This window comes from Carassius carassius, chromosome 2 (assembly GCF_963082965.1).
Source record: "Carassius carassius chromosome 2, fCarCar2.1, whole genome shotgun sequence".
NCBI classification, from domain to species: domain Eukaryota; kingdom Metazoa; phylum Chordata; class Actinopteri; order Cypriniformes; family Cyprinidae; genus Carassius; species Carassius carassius.
Genome location: NC_081756.1, coordinates 19,562,338 through 19,582,801, shown reverse-complemented (window position 1 = coordinate 19,582,801; position 20,464 = coordinate 19,562,338). Strand labels below are relative to the sequence as shown.

General features: G+C 38.6%; 1 protein-coding gene across 2 annotated transcripts in view; it reads right to left on the bottom strand.

Annotated features, from left to right (window-relative positions):
- Positions 1 to 6,696: 6,696 nt before the first annotated feature.
- Positions 6,697 to 20,464, bottom strand: part of LOC132105697 (leucine-rich repeat-containing G-protein coupled receptor 4) — a 54,846-nt gene continuing 41,078 nt past the window's right edge. Inside the window, exons 6-20 of one of the 2 annotated variants that reach the window (XR_009423979.1) lie at positions 19,976 to 20,191; positions 17,426 to 17,497; positions 16,072 to 16,140; positions 15,117 to 15,188; positions 14,938 to 15,009; positions 14,448 to 14,516; positions 14,145 to 14,216; positions 13,410 to 13,475; positions 13,206 to 13,277; positions 12,011 to 12,082; positions 11,643 to 11,768; positions 11,269 to 11,366; positions 11,057 to 11,113; positions 8,783 to 10,347; positions 6,697 to 8,722 (exon numbers count right to left, since the gene is read on the bottom strand). Coding sequence is in view for 1 of the 2 variants with exons in the window: in XM_059511008.1 (XP_059366991.1) it covers positions 8,975 to 10,347; positions 11,057 to 11,113; positions 11,269 to 11,366; positions 11,643 to 11,768; positions 12,011 to 12,082; positions 13,206 to 13,277; positions 13,410 to 13,475; positions 14,145 to 14,216; positions 14,448 to 14,516; positions 14,938 to 15,009; positions 15,117 to 15,188; positions 16,072 to 16,140; positions 17,426 to 17,497; positions 19,976 to 20,191 (2,506 nt within the window). In the remaining variant the exon portion in view is untranslated. Of the gene's footprint in view, positions 10,348 to 11,056; positions 11,114 to 11,268; positions 11,367 to 11,642; positions 11,769 to 12,010; positions 12,083 to 13,205; positions 13,278 to 13,409; positions 13,476 to 14,144; positions 14,217 to 14,447; positions 14,517 to 14,937; positions 15,010 to 15,116; positions 15,189 to 16,071; positions 16,141 to 17,425; positions 17,498 to 19,975; positions 20,192 to 20,464 lie in introns of both variants that reach the window. The other variant, XM_059511008.1, reaches the window with a different exon arrangement.

Here is a 20,464-nt window from a genome sequence, read left to right as displayed (position 1 = left end):
TTCATACTCAACTTCACATTTATTTTACAGCCTTGGTTTGGTACCAGCAGGAACAGCGGCTCAACAGCCTAAGATGGTGTAGCATTTGAACACCGACTACACGCTTAACATAAAGTACAATCAGGCTTAAACGTACAATAATGATACACGCTGCACCATTCAACCCAGCGTTCTTTCTGCCACCTATCACCACGGATGGCCAGAGGATAAAAGACAAGTGCATCTAGAACAGTTTAGAGTTTAGAGTCAGAAATGTTTCAGTGAGGCTGCGTTATGATGTGTTTTACAGCTTATTGCAACGTATTCTGATAAAGAGGACAAGTGGTCACTAGGGCCCAGCTACCCTTAAAACAACCAGTTACTCCGAGGAACTCCGCAGTGTCAGAGAGAATTACAGCAGCCCTGTGGGATGGCAGGGATGATACGTGTGGATGACAGAGTGATGGGTCGTAATGGATTATCTGACACCAATTTCATGACATCACAACAAACCCACCTGCTCGGTCAATGTCAGATCATATGATCACGGTATGACTTTCCACTGGACCTAGAAAGACCATGACAAGGAGTTTACAGTATTGATTTCATGCACCTTCATAATATATAGCATACCATTCACTTACTAAACAGTTGGCTGTAAATATCCCATTTATTACACAGCCACTCAACAAATAAAAATTGAAATCAGTTTTCCAGCAAGTAGTTATATGTACATTTACATACTATACAGTGCATAATAAAACTAATTAAACAATGTATCTTTACGTAGCTATTTTTATAACATGAAAACAGTACATTAAAGATTGTTGTGAAATTTGTTCTAGGGCAAGTGTCATTGCTAAGCTATCAAGCTAATAGGTATTGTAGTACATAAGCTATCTAAAACACACATTAATGCTCATTATATGGACATTAATGGTCATTATAGTTGAAATGACATATGTGATTTTGTAGTCAATAGTAATCAAGCACTAAAGAGAGAAGCCATTAAAAACTCTTTGAGCCAAAGGGATTGCTTAGGGATCCAAAGGAGAACCAATGGGAGGACCCAATATCTCACAAACCCAGTCTCGAGAACATTTAGGTGATTATTAAATATGATTTAAAATTTACTAAATAATATATTAATTATGAAAAAAATAAAAATCACAGATTTAATAAGCTAGCAGCCTATTGAAGATAAAGCTAGTACGCTGCGCTGTTAAAGAACAAGACGTATTTGATTTCACAATCAAGCTTTGTTTATTTACCATTATTTGTAACAAATATAAAACTGTATTTATAAAGTTAAAATGACATCATAAGCATATAGGTTTTCTAATCAGGCACTGATATGGCACACAATAAATGTCATAATGTGTCATATGACACAATAAATTGGCTATTCAGCCAATGGAATTGCAAGGCCGATCTATTTGTGCAATTGCTCATCATGACACTGGTTTCAGTTATTGGTCTGATACAACATTTCCAATGAGAGATAATGATTTAAAAAAGAAATATCTGACCACTGGGGGGCCTGCTTGGCCAATCACGATTGAGTATAATAATTTCCCAATGGTTTCTATTTGTATAGACACACAGCATCCTTTAAATATGTACAATGTAGTATACAGTATCTAGTAAAATGATATGGATATTAATAACTTGGCATAGGAAAACATTACCTCCTGTATTTTAAAATAAGCTTTCCTCATCAACACAGGGGCTTATAAATTAGCCTTGCCACAGTGCACCTGTGTGAGATGTTTGACAGCAAGAGATAAGCTTGCATAAGCAGGATGTGGCTAAGCTGAAGCCATTCCCCAATGAGGCAGCGATCACCTTCAGCCGCTGAGAGAGGAAAGCCAGGGGTAGATGAAAACGGGCAACTGAGTGTGATTAGGTGCGTGCTTTCTGTACAATCAATATGGCAGATGTGCCACTATGAATTACCTTGTAATGTTAGCGAACACTAATCCCTCAGCACATTCATGCCCTTTGCTCCCTTTATCAAATTTTTATGAGCAGAGTGTGTTGTCAGAGATACCACAGACAAGGCCATGGGGAGATGAACTGTGCTATCAGCAGCCTAGCCATGCTAATTTTGTACTGAAAGATTGTTACAGTGGTGACATTATAATTATGACTGTAATTGAGTAAACACATTTGACTCCATTCAGCAAACGACCATAAATCTATGGTGTATCTAAATGTTATTTTGGTTTGGTTATGTATTGCCTTTGTTGATGGAGACCTTCCATCATACTAGTTTTTGCTCAAAATTATTTTAAGCACGTAAGCACAGCATCTAATAGACTGGTGTTTTAGTACTGCTACTTTATCGGAGTAGTTTCTGAGCAAATTATTATTTATAAAGATAAAGATGATGATACTATGGCTGATTACTTGGATTATATGTTTTTATTTGTTTTTGTTTTATTTTTATATGTATTTATGGATTTAAAAATATATATATATTATTTGGATTACATTGTCTTGTTATTATTAGCTAAAAGTAAAACCATTAAAAGCGATCTGATTAATTAAAATAAGGTATAATTTTAAACAAAATAACCAAACAAACTTAATTAAATTAGAATTACATGTAAAAATTAGATGGCAACTTAAAATTAGAAATGCTGCCTTGGCAACTAACTTAAGTTGAAGCTGAATATTATAATTACTGAAAATAATAATAATAATATTATAAATACATAAAAAGCTATTCAAAATGACTAAAGCACATAACAAATTACTATAACTTAAAATGAAAATATAAAAGCTAATTCAAAATATGAATGCTCATAATAGTATATAAACGATACAAAAACAACACAGCTTATATTGCATTCATACAGTGTTATAGGTAGTGGTGGAAGGTAAGGTATATACGCTATATTTCTGTGTGTGAAATTTGACTCAATTTGTAGCCTGCAGACTGGGGGGCAGTAGACAAGGGAGACGTTATTTTTAACAGCATATGTTTCTTGACAAACTTTGCTTATGTTGTCTCTTCCAGGTCCAGATGGACAGCTCTACTTATACCCTTGCTTATTCATTTAATGCCAGATAGAATAAACATTATGAATGCCAATATACGTTTTTTCTTTGAGCTCTTTTCTCTGGTTCTGGTCCAGCATCACGTCCTCCCAGTTTGTCTTTTATCCGGAAACTGCACTAGGAGAGATTGGTCTCTCAGCTGATCCGTTGGTACTGTGCTCTGAATGACTTTTATGTGCTAATGACTCTGTTTAATGAAACCTTGTAAAATTCTGCACATGGTGAAGGAAGCCTAATTTAAAGGCTTGGAGATTTCTAGCTCACTAAACTGTAGAACTGACGGCTCTGTTTGGGCATTTCTCCATACTTCCTTACTGATTCAAGCTTTCCAGTGTGTGAAGCAAGACGGATATCTGATAAACAGATAATGTGCAAAATATAAAAAAATCCTGTATGGAAATATCTGTCACAGACCTCTCAACTGAGATCCCCAATTTGCATTTAATCTCACTCAAATGATTATGAACTTTAGATCATTAGGTACAGTAAGTACTGTCATTTTAAAGATGTAAACTGAAAATGGATCCAAGAGAAGAGGTAAAGTTATATGTGACCCTTGAGCACAAAACCAGTCTCAAGTCGCTGGGGTTTATTTGTAGCAATAGCCAATAAATAATACATTGAATGGGTCAAAATGATCGATTTTTCTTTTATGCCAAAAATCATTAGGACGTTAAGTAAAGATCATGTTCAATTAAGATATTTAGAAAATGTCATACCGCAAATATATCAAAACTTATTTTTTGATCAGTATGCATTACTAAGAACTTCATTTGGAGAAATTCAAAGGCCATTTCCTCAGTATTTAGATTTTATTGCACCCTCAGGTTCCAGATTTTCAATAGTTGTATCTCGGCCAAATATTGTCCAATCATGTGGGAAGTTGTGGCCTAATGGTTAGAGAGTCGGACTCCCAATCGAAAGGTTGTGAGTTTGAGTCCCGGGCCGGCAGTAATTGTGGGTGGGGGGAGTGCATGTACAGTTCTCTCTCCACCTTCAATACCACGACTTAGGTGCCCTTGAGCAAGGCACTGAACCCCCAACTGCTCCCTGGGCGCCGCAGCATAAATGGCTGCCCACTGCTCCGGGTGTGTGTTCACAGTGTGTGTGTGTTATCACTGCTCTGTGTGTGTGCACTTCAGATGGGTTAAATGCAGAGCACAAATTCTGAGTATGGGTCACCATACTTGGCTGAATGTTACTTCACTTTCACCTCGTTACAAACCATACATAAATGGAAAGCTTATTTACTCAGCTTTCATGTGATGTATAAATATCAATTTCGACTTATGACTGGTTTTGTGGTCCAGGGTCACACATTAGCTTTTCTAGTTCACAGTATCACCATAGCAACCCTTTAGTCCTTGAGACTAAAAACTTTATAAATGGCAATGTCATACATCTTTGTATGGTAGATTGATTGCTGCAGCAATACCCGTAGGCCTGTCGCAATAATCAATATATCGACTTATGCAATATATGTACATGACCGCAATAATGTTTTTCACTAAATATATCTGCAATTACTTAAAAATTTATGTCACCTTGTATTTAAAATTCCACTTGCACCTGTGTCTTTTGCAGCTTCTCATACATAACGTCGTGTAGTCATGAGGTGCTAGTTCAAATGTAAAAAGTGCTTCTACAAAAAAAAAAGTTTCATCTGCAGATATGGCCTTGTTTAGGGATCTGTGCCTTTTTTTGCATACGGACATCTGACTGCTGAACAGTGATTGTGTTTTTCAGCAATAGTGAGTGCACCCAGGTCAGCGAAAAATCTGTAGATGGAAAATCTCCATACAAGTTTTCTTTTTTTTTTTTTTACTTTTTCTAAATATTCTTAAAAATTAAAAGTTTGTTGCCATTTAGTCAAGTGTGTAGGCCTTCTTGCATTATAAATGCTGTTACATTATCATTATATATTCAGTGGCATAAAATGGTCTTTAAAATGATAATATTGCGTATCGCAACTATTTCTGGGGCAATATATCGCACAACAAAAAGTTGTTATTGTGAAAGGCCTAAGCACCAGATATACTGGAGACAACAAAACTACACAACAGCTCATAAATCTAGAGCACATTTACACGACTCTTAAAGCTAGAAGGTGGCATAAGCTGTAAAGACTTTTTGAGACCTTTTTAAACATTTATGCTCATGTATATTAGGCCAAGCCGATATCAGCCTAATGTTAATAAGTATACATATTAAGTATACCATTTACATTAACCCACCTCAAGCTGATGTTAGTTAGCAGGTGGTTTATCTGGCTAGGCTTATGTGATGGCTATGGTCCATATGCAGTGTGCACTTACATATGAAGTTTACAGGAAGACATTTCTAAAGATCAGAGGCTGTAAGCAGCTGGGGAAAAAAATCTCCTGCGTTTAATGTAAAGCTGCAGCTGCACGGAGATGAGAAAGCGTCAGCTGAACTGCACTGCCATCTAGAGGCACGAACGGAGCATATGAGGCCTACCTCTTGTCAGAATCACTAATTACATGGTGAATTGCCTGTCATGAGCCATATATTTAGTACTGACGGTGATATTAGTCATAGTAATGAGTCTTTTTCTCAGCCCTGATGGTTTTAGTCTATCACCAGGAACATTAAGGTAATAACAAATCCTAGCAGGCTACCGCTTCTCACTCCTGCCTAATCAAAGCTATCCATTCAACACACGCAGTGAGGTGTGCAATGAACACCACAGATCTCCTCAAACACCAAACTGTGGACCGTAAGTCAGGTTAGATCAGCCTTCAGAATCTTTAGTCGTGGAGGTTCAGTGTGCGCAGATCTGTACAACTAATATTACACAAGTTTGGAGAAAAGATGGCGGTTTATCCGGTGTTAACCAGCGTGCCTAGCTGTAATAAAGTTGATTGCAGAAAGCGTTCACGCTAAAGTGGTTGGTACAATCACGGCCACCTTAGGAAAGATTCCCACTGAGATGTTTTCGCAACTCGACGATGAGCTCCAGGGGGTCTACTTGAAATTCTGTTATTCCGCCCCTACGGTTAAACATCGGGAGACTGATAACAGGAAAATTAGGAGGAGGCAAAAGAGAAGAATCCCTCCCCGTGCCTTCTGGCAGTGTCTGGTGGTTCCACACTCCTCAGCCCTGTCTGTTTGACTGGCCGAGCCGTTTTCCACAGCACCGTCTGTGATGTTTATTCCTTTTGTTTTAGGGAACAGATAATTCCCATGGGTGGAGCAGACGATTGCTTTGTAGACACTCTCCTCTCTTTATAAAAACGTATTAATGCTCCATTAATTGAATTACTAATCTTGTCAAGCATTTAAATTGCACGACAGGTTAAAGAATAATTAACGCATTAACCACTTGAAAGTTTTAATATTGAACAGATAGCTACTAGTTTTGGATGAAAGAGCTAATGTTCATTGTTATGACATGAAGGTGAAGGAGCTGCAGTTATAGGCCTAGTATAAAGAAGATGAGCCTGTTTAGGATGACAGTCATAATGCTGCAAGGTTAAAACGTTAAATCTATCAACTGAGACGCTAACGTTAATTAAATGAACCGCTCCAGGACCTTTCAGCTCCGATGGAATGAAAAGCAAATGTAACCCGTCAACCAGAAGAGGACTAAACTATCTGAGGGAAACTTAATAACAAATGACAAACACTCCCGTCGTTTAAAGCGAATCAGTTTAGTTTGGTTTTAAAAAATTCTGTATACAGTACAGTATATCATTTTCTCCCAGTACATACTAACGCGTGACTAATTCAGTGAGAACGTACAACTAGACGTATTACAGCGCAAAGCAATCATTCAAACAAAACAAACATGAAAACGTAACCACTTGTACTACTCACTACTGGCAGCCGCTACGGTTGAAGAGGTAGCTTCCACAGTTAGACAATGCATCCCATTTTTGATTAGATGTGTCCTACAAAAATAATTTACAACAAACGGTCATCCCTAAATGACACACACACACACACACACACACACACACACACGATTTGGAATTCTGTCAGTTCTATTAGCTACGACCTGCAAGGCTTGTCAGTTGATGCCAGAGCTTATATGACTGGCAAAATGGCATCCACTCATGCAAACATATTAGAAGACCAAAGGATGGTGTTGACACTTGGTATCTAAGGCAAACAAAACACAATCCTTTCACTTGAATTCCTGAACATACATGGACAAAGGTGTACAAATGGAATCATGATGATATATTCCTGAACACAAAGACACACTGGTCCCCTTGTCCATCTCACATGACATAGCTCAATGGCAACTTGAACATCAATATATAATACAGATATACTCAAATGTTACTGTATGGATGTAAAGTGCAGAGAGAGAGAGAGGAAAAAAAGGGTTTTCATAAGGACAGTTTTAAATATTAAAGACCTTGGTACAAAGAATGTAATGTTAGTGTTTGTGTAGGGATGCACAGCATTCAAGATTTTGCAAATGTATTAAATTGGGACTGAACAATATTGGATATTTGTGCATGCTATTCTATCTATTTTTACATTTAGATTACTTTTGCCACCATCTAATGTTCACTTACAGTTTATCTAAAACAACAACAACATCAAAACACTAATAATTAAGTAACATTGTTATATGCAATCTTTAGAAAATCTCAGTGTTGTATTATAATGTTTGATCCTTAAATTCAGTTGAAGAGTGTTTTGGTGTTTTCATTTATTTAGTCATAATTGTACAAACATTAATATCGGCCATTTAGTTTATCAACCATAACTTAATCATCATCATCTTATATTGGCTAGAATATTAATACCGTCGCATCCCCTTTTTTGTGTTACATATAGTAAGATGTATAGTCAGATTATCTGGACAGGAAGGAGCTCTAATTTGAAAACCCTTTTTTACTCTACCCAGTGTACAAAATACATATCGAAATGATCTAGTGACATTCTTGTCAGGAATAAAACAAGTGTAGTTTGCCATTCATTCATCAAAGCATTTCCATGTCTTACAATAAATTATTAGAAACTTACTAGTGATTAAGGAAGCGCTCTGGTCAAGACATCCAAATGTCATTTTAGAAGATAAATTAAAGACAATTTCGTTTAATAAACAGTTGGTAAAGTACTGGCATTACTGGATCACTCAGCTGAACGGAGGGGATTGTGGAAAAGATTGTGATTTTTAGTATCACCTGTAGAATAAACAAGAAAGGAATGAATGCTTTTCAAAAATAACAGCCACCATAAACTTTGAGGAAACACAAGACAGTGTGAACATAAAACTTGTACATTACATTCTCATCGGCGTACTGGAACTCCAGTTTAAGGAGAAACTTTGCTACATAGAACGGGATCCCCCGCCACAGTCAGGATTTATGAGAGAAAAAGAATCAACATCACTAAAAACAGTGGCACATATATCCCTGCTTTAAATCAAAAGGACAAACATTTGTAAGAATAAAAGTGAAAATATATAGTTTTCTTTTCTAAAAATGCTCCGAGAGACTGAACAGTTCTACTTTCTTGCTAACTTAAAAGGCAGGCACTGGGAGATAAGATCAATGGTGTCCATCAACTGTCAATCAGCCCTGGGTGCCAATGCAAACGAATTTGGGGGACATGAAACAGAAAACAAGACGTGTTGTATGTTGACAACATTTGGCTCAGTGAGTCTTTCTGTATTGTCAGCTTCCCTTTTAATGGATTCAGTCTACATTCACTCTCTCTCTCTCTCTCTCTCTCTCTCTCTCTCACACACACACACACACACACACACACACACACACACACACACACACACAAGTGTGAAAAGAGAGAAAGTGCTTCTGGTCTGTTTGTGTTTCCAAGGCTCTGCAGCCATGTGTCCAGCCCCTCCCTGTCCTCTGTCCTTGAGGAGCAGGGACACTGCACACCCTGGAGGACTGTGTGAGGAAGTGAGTGTGTGATGCTCCGGGCTGTGAGCTCAGTCTGTCATTCGGGGGATGTTATAAGAGTAGTGCACTAGAGGGAGGCCACGGCTCTGACAGAAACAGGCTCGGCCGCATGCCTGCACCTGCTCCGAACTGTCCGACACAAATGAATCACCCTCGTCTCCATATTCCGACTGAGCGGAAAGCATCCCGTTGTCTGGCCAGTACCCCTCTGAGCTCAAGCACTGCGGTGCCTTCGCCATCAAAGCCGGGCAGCTGTGGGACTTAACTAAATGTCTGCAGGCTGAGGAAGAGGAGGAAGCAGAAGAAGAAGATGTGCTGATGTGGAGAGCAGCATCACAGTGTTCGCACATTCCCTGATTGTCACCGTGGAGCTTCGTGTACATTCCACAGTCACTAGACAGGCCTTCACCATTATCAGATACTGCTGAACCCCCTGCTACTGTCCCTTTGGTAACAGCTTTACCAACCAGCCCGCCACAACCTCCAGCCCTCCCCTGTCCTCTAAGGTGAAGCCAGTCGTTTCTGAAGGAGGGACTGAAGCAGACGTAGAGCACGGGGTTCAAGCAGGCAGAGAGAGGAAAGAATATGAGCGTCACAGATTTGGCCATTTCTGGTCCGCCTACTGCATTACTGGTCCCGGCCAGCAGGGGAGCGAAAGAGAAAGCCGCCACCGGACAGAAGAAGATGCAGTTGGTGAAGATCAGCCAGGCGATGTGCCTGACAGATCCAGCCTGCTCAGGGTCAGCCAGCTGGGCACGGCCCAACCTGCAGTATAACCGCGTATAGACCACCACACTCAGCAGGTACGCTAGTGTGTTCATTAGCACCAGGGCCACTGTGAACCCCAGGCCTGGTCCGGGACCTCCAGAGAAGGGCAAGCAGAGAGGAGAGCCCATGGCTGATCCGTGATACAGACTTAAGCAGGCCGCTGCAACAGATACCAATCCCAACAAGAGTGCTGTGATACCAAATCTCCTTCGTCTTTCCCTCCTTTGGCCACTGGATCTTAGAGCTCCTGCCTTCCCCATTAGAGCTCTCACAGCCAAGCAACGCTCCACCGCAGCTAATGCCAGCAGCAGGACGGCCCACTCAGAGGAAAACACAGCAAGGAAACCCACAACCTGACACCCAGAGCCTGTTTCCCACCACACACCATACTCGGCAAATGAGCCCCAGGTGACCGTGTCCAGGAGTGTCAGTGCTGCCACGTAGACCCCTGTCAGCAGGTTAGCAGAGGCCAGGAGTGCCACTAGGAGGCGGGCCGGGGAGTGAGGGGAGGTGCGTGGGGAGAAGGTGGCTGCAAGGACCAGGCAGTTGAAGAGGAGTGCAACCAGGCAGATGAACCACACGGTCAATCGAATCATCCAGCTTCCCAACAAGTGTTCACAAGGTTTAAATGCCCCTGAAAGACAAAAACATACAGAGAAAGACACATCAATCCGAAGTATGAGAGGTGCAAAAGAGACTAAATCACAAAGCTAAAAAAAAAAAAAAAACAAAACCCTTCAAAAGGTTTTTGGGATGGTTGATATTTTGGAAAGAAGTCTCTTATATGCTCACCAAGGCTGAATTTATTTCATAAATCAACATGGGAAAACAGTAATATTGGGAAATAATATTACAATGTAAAATATATTTTAAAAAGTAATTTATTCCTGTGATGCAAAGCTGAATTTTCAGCATTATAACTCCAGTCTTCTGTGTCACATGATCCTTCAGAAATCTCCTGTCTTATTAATATCTTCAAATGTTTGAAAATAGTCTTTGATGAATAGGAAGTTCATAAGAACATTTGATTTAAAACAACACAATCTTTAAATTATTAGTGTTTTTAAAGATTTTTGTGATCGTTAGATGATGGCAAATGTAATCTAAATGTTAAAATAATGGAAATTAGAATTTAAACCTCCAGTATCAAGTATCAACCGCTGTATATCCAATATTGTTTCATACCAATTAAAAAACAAAGAATAATGCATGCATGTCATTCTCTATTACACAGTATAGATGGGTTATGTGGCACTAATCTGTATCTCATAACATTACATTACCCAGAGTTCATTGGCTGTAGCAAAAGAAGAGAAAATTATTATTATTTTTTTTGTATTTACCAGGTGAAGGTGAGCAGTGCATGACCAGAGGAATCGTTTCCATCTCCTCCTCACCACCTAACATGTATATTTATATGAATGTCAGTTACGAGAATCATAGTACCACACATAAATATGGCCAGACCACTTCATTCAGTCACATGCGGCCACAAACACCAAAGCAGCAAGGTGATAAGCTTAACTGCATTAAAGTGCAAACCAAAAAGTCATACCAAATGCACTTTTCCGCTCGTCATCCTGCGCTGGGTTAACTGCACTGTCACAAGCCACAAAAGCACAACACTGGTAGGCATAGGGAACCGTTATGGACCTGTGGGGACAAAGAGAGAGAGAGAGTGAGTGAGCGAGAGAGAGAGACAAACCCCTTGGGAAGACCCAAAGAGTTACTTAATTATCTGGGTTTTGATCAAAGAAAGGCTCAAGGTCTCTCTGATTTCTTGAGTACACTGTGAGTGTGGTTACAGAGTACAGGTGAAGGTAGGGATGTCACGTCATTATTCATATAAACTGAACTGGGACACAGGAGCAACCTTAATGACCCGTAATCAGTCACGGCTCATGAGCAGGGGCTGGGAAGAGCTGTTACCGGAGTTTAGGCAGACTATTAGACATCAGACTGTTCCTCAGCTCCATGTTTCCAGTCAGTTTAAGCTGGTTCAGTGCACTCAGTCCTGTGGTAGGAACACTAGCTAGGGAGTTCCGACTGAGATCCCTAATGACATGACGGAAAAAAAGACAATTATATTCATGTACACACACACACAAGAAATGCCTTCGTTGTTTAATCAGAGATGCCCTGGTGGAGAAACTGCATCACAGTACTTTTGATATCTCTAAACAGCAATGTATTATCAATTAAATCATGAAAATTATATTTTCAATTCCCAGCAGTTTTCCCACTAAAATGCAATGAATGTGAATAATTATGAGAGAAGACTATGACAGAACACTCACAGGTTGGTGAGAGCGCTGAGAGAAAGGAAAGCATCTCTGTGGATGAACTTGATATGGTTTCTGCTCAGGTCTCTATAGAGCGATAAGAAAACAAACAGATAAACAGGCTAAACATATACAGATGACTCTGGGTAAAGATTCAGAATTCAGGGCAAGCCTTGTGCAAATTCACTATGAGAAGTTCAGTCAGAGTGTGATTACCGAACTGCTGTTGTTCATTTAATTAAAAAAGTCATTAAATTAAATTAAATTTATGCATTTAGCAGATGCTTTTATCCAAAGCGACTTACAGTGCATTCAGGCTATCAATTTTTACCTATCATGTGTTTCCGGGGAATCGAACCCCCAACCTTGCGCTTAATGGCGCAATGCTCTACCACTGCCTTGAAGCCCTCTTAATCATGGTCAAAAATACAGTAATCTATGGCCTCTTGTAATTTATTGCTTTTATAAAACAGTGACAAAAGCAATACACATGACAGTTTTCAGCAAGGACACATTTATCAAACAAGATAGTAAAGACATTTATAATGTAACAAAAGATTTCTATTTAAAATAAATGCTTTCTATTCCTCAATATCCTGAAAAATACTGACAAAATGTGCAAATTTTTATGTGGAAAAAAAATAGTAAGCAACATAACTGCTTTCAACAGTGATAAAAAGAAGAAATGTTTCTTTCGGCCAACAAATTAGCATTATTTCAGAAGCATCTTGCGGCACTGAGGAATGGAGAAATGGCTGCTTAAAAAATCAGCATTACATTCACAGGAATAAATTACATTTTTAAATATATTAAAACATAAAAACATACATTTTATTGTTTTATTGTATTTCTGAACAAATGCAGCCTTATAAGAGACTTAGTGACTTAGACAGTAGTGTAAACTATAATATTCAGTTAAATAAATTAACGATACAATTGTAATTGTTATTATTATTATTATTAATTATCTTTTTATTTGAGATAAACAAGTCTATAAGTAATATAGTTCATTAGACATTTTACAGTTAATCACTTTAATACAAAATACAGGTGCAGATTATCAACAAGTTTATCAGCTATTTCACAATGGCTTTGTATCAGATTCATACAAAGTAGAGTTTTGATGAATTGTTAGAGTCTATGTGATACCTTATTCTTATTGATTAATTTCATCATCTATGGCTCATTTATGGTAATTGTGATTACTTACAACACTCTAAGGCTGGTCATGCCCTGGAAAGTTCCTCTGTCTATCTGCTGGATTTGGTTATGCTGTAGACTTCTGCAGAAAACATAATTAAAAACAACAACAACAAAAAACATCAGTGCCACTTCATACACATAATGAATTAAAATGTCAAGAACTCAAAGTTGTCTAAACAGTAGCAAAATGTAGCATGATAACAAAACTTACATGTCCTGCAGTCTAACACAGCCCTGAAAGGATGCCAGGACTTCAATCTCATTATAGGAAAGATCTCTGTCAGAACACACACACACACACACCATTGTTGAGACACTGAGCTTGTGAGGAATTGAACTGTTTTGATGAAGTTTAGACAGGAACTAAAGGATCTGTCATGTGTTCCAGCCTCTGGCTCGCTCTCCTCCGGGAGGTCATTAGACATCACTTTAAAACGTCCCCCTGCAGCTGTGCCTCTGACAGGCCACTGCGCACAAGCCTGTGAGGTGGATGACGCTTGACTGACGCACACTGCGCTTGTGTGCGATGGAGTGTGTCTGTGTGTATTTGAAGCTGAGATGGAAAGGACAGTGTACGGTTATGACTGACATGCCGAGCATATGTTAGTCTCTTGAATGACAGCACTGGCTTGAAGGCTTTTCTGTGACCGTGTGTGAGTGTTCTGAGTGTGTGACTGATAATTAATTACTGAGCGCGTCAGGCTGTTATTGACACATCATTGGGCACTCATAGACATTTGACTGACATGTGTTACGAACTATTATGAGTAATATATCACTGCTTAAAAACATGCTAATGTGTATGGTGACACATTAGTGTGTGGTTATAATGTGGTATTTAGTGCTATTATCCTTGTGTGTGTCTCTGATGTATTACGCTGTTGTGTCAGCAATATAAGAGTGGAACTGAATTATAAACTGTGCTCATGTGTCAAGTATGACTTACAGTGTGCGTAGCACCGTCAGATCCTCACACAGGTCTGCTGGGATGCTTCTGATTTTAGTTCCTGTTAAAGTACTGGGCAACACAAGAGACGTGAAATGTGAAATTTGTGTTTTTGCTTAATTTACACTTGATTTCAAACTTTAATATACAACTGCCCTTTAATTTTTTGTCACTAATTATCATTTCAGGGCGTGCTGTGTGACGTTTCAATATTTGGAAACTTCTAAATGAATGGTTTGCTGTTGATTTTATAGTAACTGACGCTGTTCTTTTGTATGTTTATGCTGTGTAAAATAAACTCACAGGCTTTCTAGATTTATTGTTCCAGTCAGGCTGGGGAAATCCTGCATCATACTGGCACCACGCAGCATCCTGAAATATATAACAAATGAAAGGAAATGAAAACAATGTGTTTATTAATTCAACATAAAAAGAAAAGCTTAGCAGAAACTTTCCATATAATGAAAGTAAATGGGAATGCTGTCAAGCTCTGAATGAAAGAAAAAACACTTATGATATATAGTTTATTAAATGTAAGTGCAATATACAAAAAAAACGAAAAAAAAAAAAATTCATTTCATGGAAGAAATACTGGTCTGGAAGAACAACACTCTAATTTTGGTGTGACGTATTGCTATAAGGTGGAATAAACAGAAATGAACATATAAAACCAAGTAAACACAGTAATATGCAAAAGAGCATTTAACTGACAGGTGTCAGTATGAGTGACTGACATGTTCAATGTGAGTGTAATTCGGTTCCAGAACAATGACTGAATAATGGTTCTGCTTACAAAGAGTGCAGGTCTGACAGGTTCTGGAAAGCAGTGGTTCCCACGAAGGAGAGCGGGTTGTCAAAAAGATGGCTGCAGACACAGATATAATGAATGTTTATAGCCAACAAAATGAATAAATAAATCACAATATTTGTGTGTGTGTGTTTTCCATGACAGTGGGATCAGCGTTTGCTTACATTGTGCGTAGCAGGGAATTTCTTTGGAAAGCTCCCTCAGGGATGGATGCAATGTTGTTGCTATGAAATCCACTGGCAAACAGGGAAATATTAAAATCATTATGAAATCAGTGAGATGAGCACTCTGAGATATTCTCCCTTAGGATTTCTGCTACATTACTAATCACAACTCAAAATTATGAAGCAGTTCTAATTCTCGACGCTAGATGGCAGCTGGGCACAAGTGATGATTTTTTTTAAAGAACTCTGGATTTCAAAATACAGTGCTGAAGATAGGGCTGCATGATAAATCACATGCGATATTTAATGCAAATCTTGTCAGTAAATCCGGTTCTATAATCAGTGGTAAATCTCCATCACATGGAGCAGCATTAACTACACAGAGCCGTTGTTCACTGACAAGCTGCGCAAAATAAGAACGTGGTTTTGCACAGCTTGTCAGTGAACAAAGGCTCTGTGTAGGTAATGCTGCTCCATGTGAAAGTGTGCAGGTGATGGAGATTTACCACTGATTACAGAACCGGCTTTACTGACAAGATGCGCATTAAATATTGCATGCGATTTATTGTGCAGCCCTAGCTGAAGCGGTTAACAGACACCTGTTTGAGACCCTTGATTTTAACTGAATTATTACACTATTCTAGTCTTCCATTCTTTTAAAAGGAATCACTTTTTAGAATGAATTTAAAATGCTGGAAAAGGCACCTGAAACTTCACACCAATTTTATTTCCTTTCCTCTCTGAAATAGAGGTTCAGCAATCCGAAATTTCAAACAATGATATTATAACACCAACCGTCCTCATCAAAAGCCAACCCCAGAACAAGTGTCTGAGAGGAACTATTGGAATGACTGTAACTGAGCGTTGGAGTGTGTGTGTGTGTGTGTGTGTTTGTGTGTGTGTGTGTGTGTGTGTGCGTGTGTGTGTGTGTGTGTGTGTGTGTGAAGATACTCACAGTTCTTTCAGCTTGGGCAGCGTCTGAATGGCCTCTGGGAAGGTCTTCAGATTATTGAAGTTTAGATCCCTAAAAGGACAGAAGACAGATGAAAGTTATTCACATTAGAATAAAACCTCCCTTGTGTGAATTTAACACTTGAGTGAAACTACTATCCCTATAGCATACATCCTATTGTACTTTATACTGTATATTTAATAAACCATTATAATAAGGTCCATCTCTTTTGGCACTCTATATTTAAATAAGAACAAGAGAATCACAACTGAAGATCATTTTTGTCTAAAAGACAAAAAAGGAACAACCTTAGAAAAGGAGAAAAGAAAATCTGTTGAGAGAAACCGACTGTGCTGTTTACAGAATCTAGTCGGGACAGCCAGTCTGCTGATTTCTTCAGTGTGTTATTGTTTTTCTCAGCTGCCACACGATACACAAGCTGGCATGATACTTCCTCTCTACCCACTAATGCCCCTGTCCTGTGTCCCGCTCTCCTCTCTAGGGGCACAGGACGTTGGCGTGTCCTCATCCTGTCCTAATTATGGTCAGAATAAGTAAATAAAGCAGAATCAGCGATGGCTATCTGCTTTCCCCTTCCCCTTGCCTCTTCCTCCCTGACGCGGTGGATGCTTGCTAAATGAACTGTGGTCAGTTGAGAGAGAGAACGGAGGCAATAAGGAAAAGCTGAAGGTCTTGAAAAGACTCCTTTGTCCTTTATCGGTATACTGTAAATCCTGATTAACTCTAAGCCTAGCAGTAATGACTCGTAAGAGTTGCCGGACTTTAGGTTGATCTCCAATTACATCAAAATATATAGAGAAAACACATCTTAACTTTTATAAGTCAACTAGTGCGTTTTACTCTCTACAATAACTTTCAGAATAACAACTGGCAAATACTGAGTGTCAGAGAGAGACTCAGCTATGTTCAATGCTCATAGAGTCAAAACCTTTGCATGTCCATATCTATTTTGTGTAAAACATGCTTTTTATTCATAATGAAAAGCGTGCGATAACATTTCAGGCTCAAGGTTAGGGATCTCTGTTCAATGATTACATGTATTTCAAGTCTACTACACTCACTGTATGCTGGTATTCCAAAAAATGTCAACTAAAGCATCCTTACAGAAAGCTCCCAACATTCTCTGCAACTCTTGAATTTTGCAGCAGAGGGTGCTAGAGCAGCAGATAAATATCCTACCAAACGCTATATAACTGTACTTGTACTCACATACAATCTCTTATAAAATGATGAAGTGTGATGCTACTGCAGCAGATGTAAATGTAGCGTTACATGCGGTTACAATCTCTTTAATGACAGGAAGTGTGGCTACATATGTAGGTGAAGGGGAACTCACAATGTCTCTAAGTTGTCCAGCCCATGGAAGCAGTTTTTTCCAATCTCCTGGATCCGATTGTTGTGAAGATGCCTGCACATCATGGACAAACAAGATTTTAGAAACTATACTTAGAGATTCATTACACACAATAATTTTAAAGGAACACTCCACTTTAAAAAAATAAACAAATAGGCTCATTTTCCAACTCTCCTAGAGTTTTACCATTTTCGTGTACTAAGACCGAAGGGAAATGAAAAGTTGCGATTTTCTAGGCCGATATGTCTAGGAACTATACTCTCAAACCAGCGTAACAATCAAGGTTTGAGAGTCACACACAACACAAGAGTACAACACAAAGTACCTCACGCGCAAAACACTTAACGTAATGCATAACTAATAAAAATCAAGCAAGCTTGTATGCATAGGCCACAAATTGAACAAACAGAGAGCAGAATGATTAGAGATCAAGTATGTCTATGAAGTACATGCTTGTAATTAATATAATGTTAAACATTAAGTGTTCATGCCTGTATAGCTGATTTACACGAGCTGATAAGCAAAGCACACCGAATAGATGAAATAGAGCTTGTCGAGAGCAAATATACGTTTATCACAGACACAAATTTTTTAGATTGGTCATATGTCGGAAGCAAGTAAAAAAATGCACGAGTTAATAAAGCTACTTGACGGTAAGGAGAGAGCGAGCACTCTTCTATTTCATGATCTTAACTGCTGTTCACTCATGTAGCTCACGCATCAATTGGATTAAAATTAAATCATAAATATAAAACAAACAAAAATTATAAGGGCATTCACTATAAACAATTTATTTTAAGCATCAACGACTTTACAGCAAAAGTAAATCTAGCAGCCTGTGTGTAAGGCTGTCTTGTTTCAGAAGTAAAAAAACGTGACTTTGCTTATATTTTAGGAAATATGTTCATCACTGTTACAAGATTTATTTATAATGAGTTGTTCCCTGCATTATTACAGGAAAATGTCTTGTAATTACAGTACTGAGCCGCTGCAACGGAGCAGCTGTAATGCACTATTAAATTAAAGATGAAATACCATAGAGCGATAAAATGACCAGTGAAAGTAACAAAAGCTTGTACAATACATTTTAACTGGTATAATTAAGTGTGAAAATAACTGAAGGAAATCCGTTTGCTAAATGAAGCCAGCTAAAATTCTTTGTTTATTTTAGTTTTAGTTTTAGGTTGATGTACCCAGAATTTAAAAAAAAAATAAATTACAAATGCTATGAAAATAGAAGTATCGTATCAGCAAGTACAAAAAATAAAAGTATCGTATCGGACTTGTTCTGGAAAAAGTGGTAACGGTGCATCCCTAATAAGCATACTGAATATAATCTGAGATGTAAAACAAGTTTCTGCATGTTATATGCAGGTAAATGTAAGACATTTTATGACCAAGTGAAGAAATTTTAAGCAATAGATTGAATGGAACACAACCACATATAATAAACTGATGAGAATACAAGAAATCTTCATTACTTTTTGATTAAAGGTTTATTTACTCAAGAAGCAAAATGACATAAGTCTTGTTTTATGAGAAACATTAAAATGAAGTGAGTTAATGATTAAAACAAGAACAAATATCTGCCAGTGTTTAATTCAAAGGGAAACATTCATATCCCACTGACAGATGTTTGTTCTTTAAGTATAAACTCAATTTCTCAGAAAACAAGATATCATATGTTCAATTTGCATCTCAAGTAAATGTATATTGATTTAAGGATGTTAAGATATTTGTGTTGGAAAACAAAATGTTGAATGTTGAAATGAAACATTTAATGCCTTGACTTTATAAATGTAAGACTTTGTGCTCCGATTCAAGACCTTTCTAGGCCATAATTTGTGGAAGGGCGAATGAAGACTTTAAAACCAGCAGAAAACCTGTAAAAGAATACATCTCATCTATGCAGAATTAAGTTTTCAATTTATAACTGTTCAGATGACAAGGGATGTCTATTTTGCTTGAATTTTTCCAGTCTTTAAAAAGATGCACTTCTCAGCAGAACACCAACACAAACATAATCTGTCCCTGGAAGTCTCTGAACAGATAACTCTTCAGTCGTTTTGCTGAGCACTTCACCGCACAGGTCTGTGTGTTTGTTCAGTCTATTTAACGGATTAATTGGCCTCCACTCCTAAGACAAATATTTTCCAGCAGCTGGAATGTAATTGGTAAATCAGACCCACATAGAAGCTTCCAGAAGTAAGGCATGGAGCGAGAGAGGGGGGAGGGGGGTGTCTATAGCCTCTGTTTGACTTTGCAAGACACAAGGGTCCATTTTGCTTTTCCCTGTTTGCTCTCTCGAAAATCTCCCTTCCACGCCACTGTTTACTTGCATGGGCAAGTGTATTTGTATGTGTGTGTTTTATTAGCCACCTAGGACTACAGTTAGTGTAGCGCATTGATGGATTTAACTGACGTGTGTTACAGGGCAACAAGGGAAGGTAAATTTATCAGTGTTAAAAGCTGGATCTAGTGTGTTCCTCTAGTGTGTGGGTCCAAAATTGTAAATTATTGCAAAGTACTCACAATACAACCAGGCTGGAGAGGTTGGCAAAGGCATCGTCGGGAATGTGTGTGATCCTGTTGAGGGCCAACGTCAGAGCCTGCAGGTTAGTCTGGTGCCGTAGGGGCCCAATGGGAACCTCGGTCAGGCTGTTGTCATCCAACCAGAGGTGCCTGAGCTGCTGCAGACCCTCAAAACTGTCCTCAGGCACTGACGTGATGTGGTTAGCATCCAACCGCCTGCATAGATCATGTAAGAGGTTCACTAAACTTGATGTGGATAGAGCACAGATGAGTCGAAACAGACGCTTCTACAAATACGCCACCGGGTGAGCGTGCACATTGGGAATAACAGTGTGCTATCAAGTAGGTGCTAAAACATCAGTTAGCACTCGGTTTCTGAACACTGTGCTGTTAAAGATACACAAGACTATTCCATGATCTTACTGCACTGGCCTCCCTTTTCACACAGTCCAGGTGGGAACCTCAAAACTGGCCCCACTAAGGGGCCCT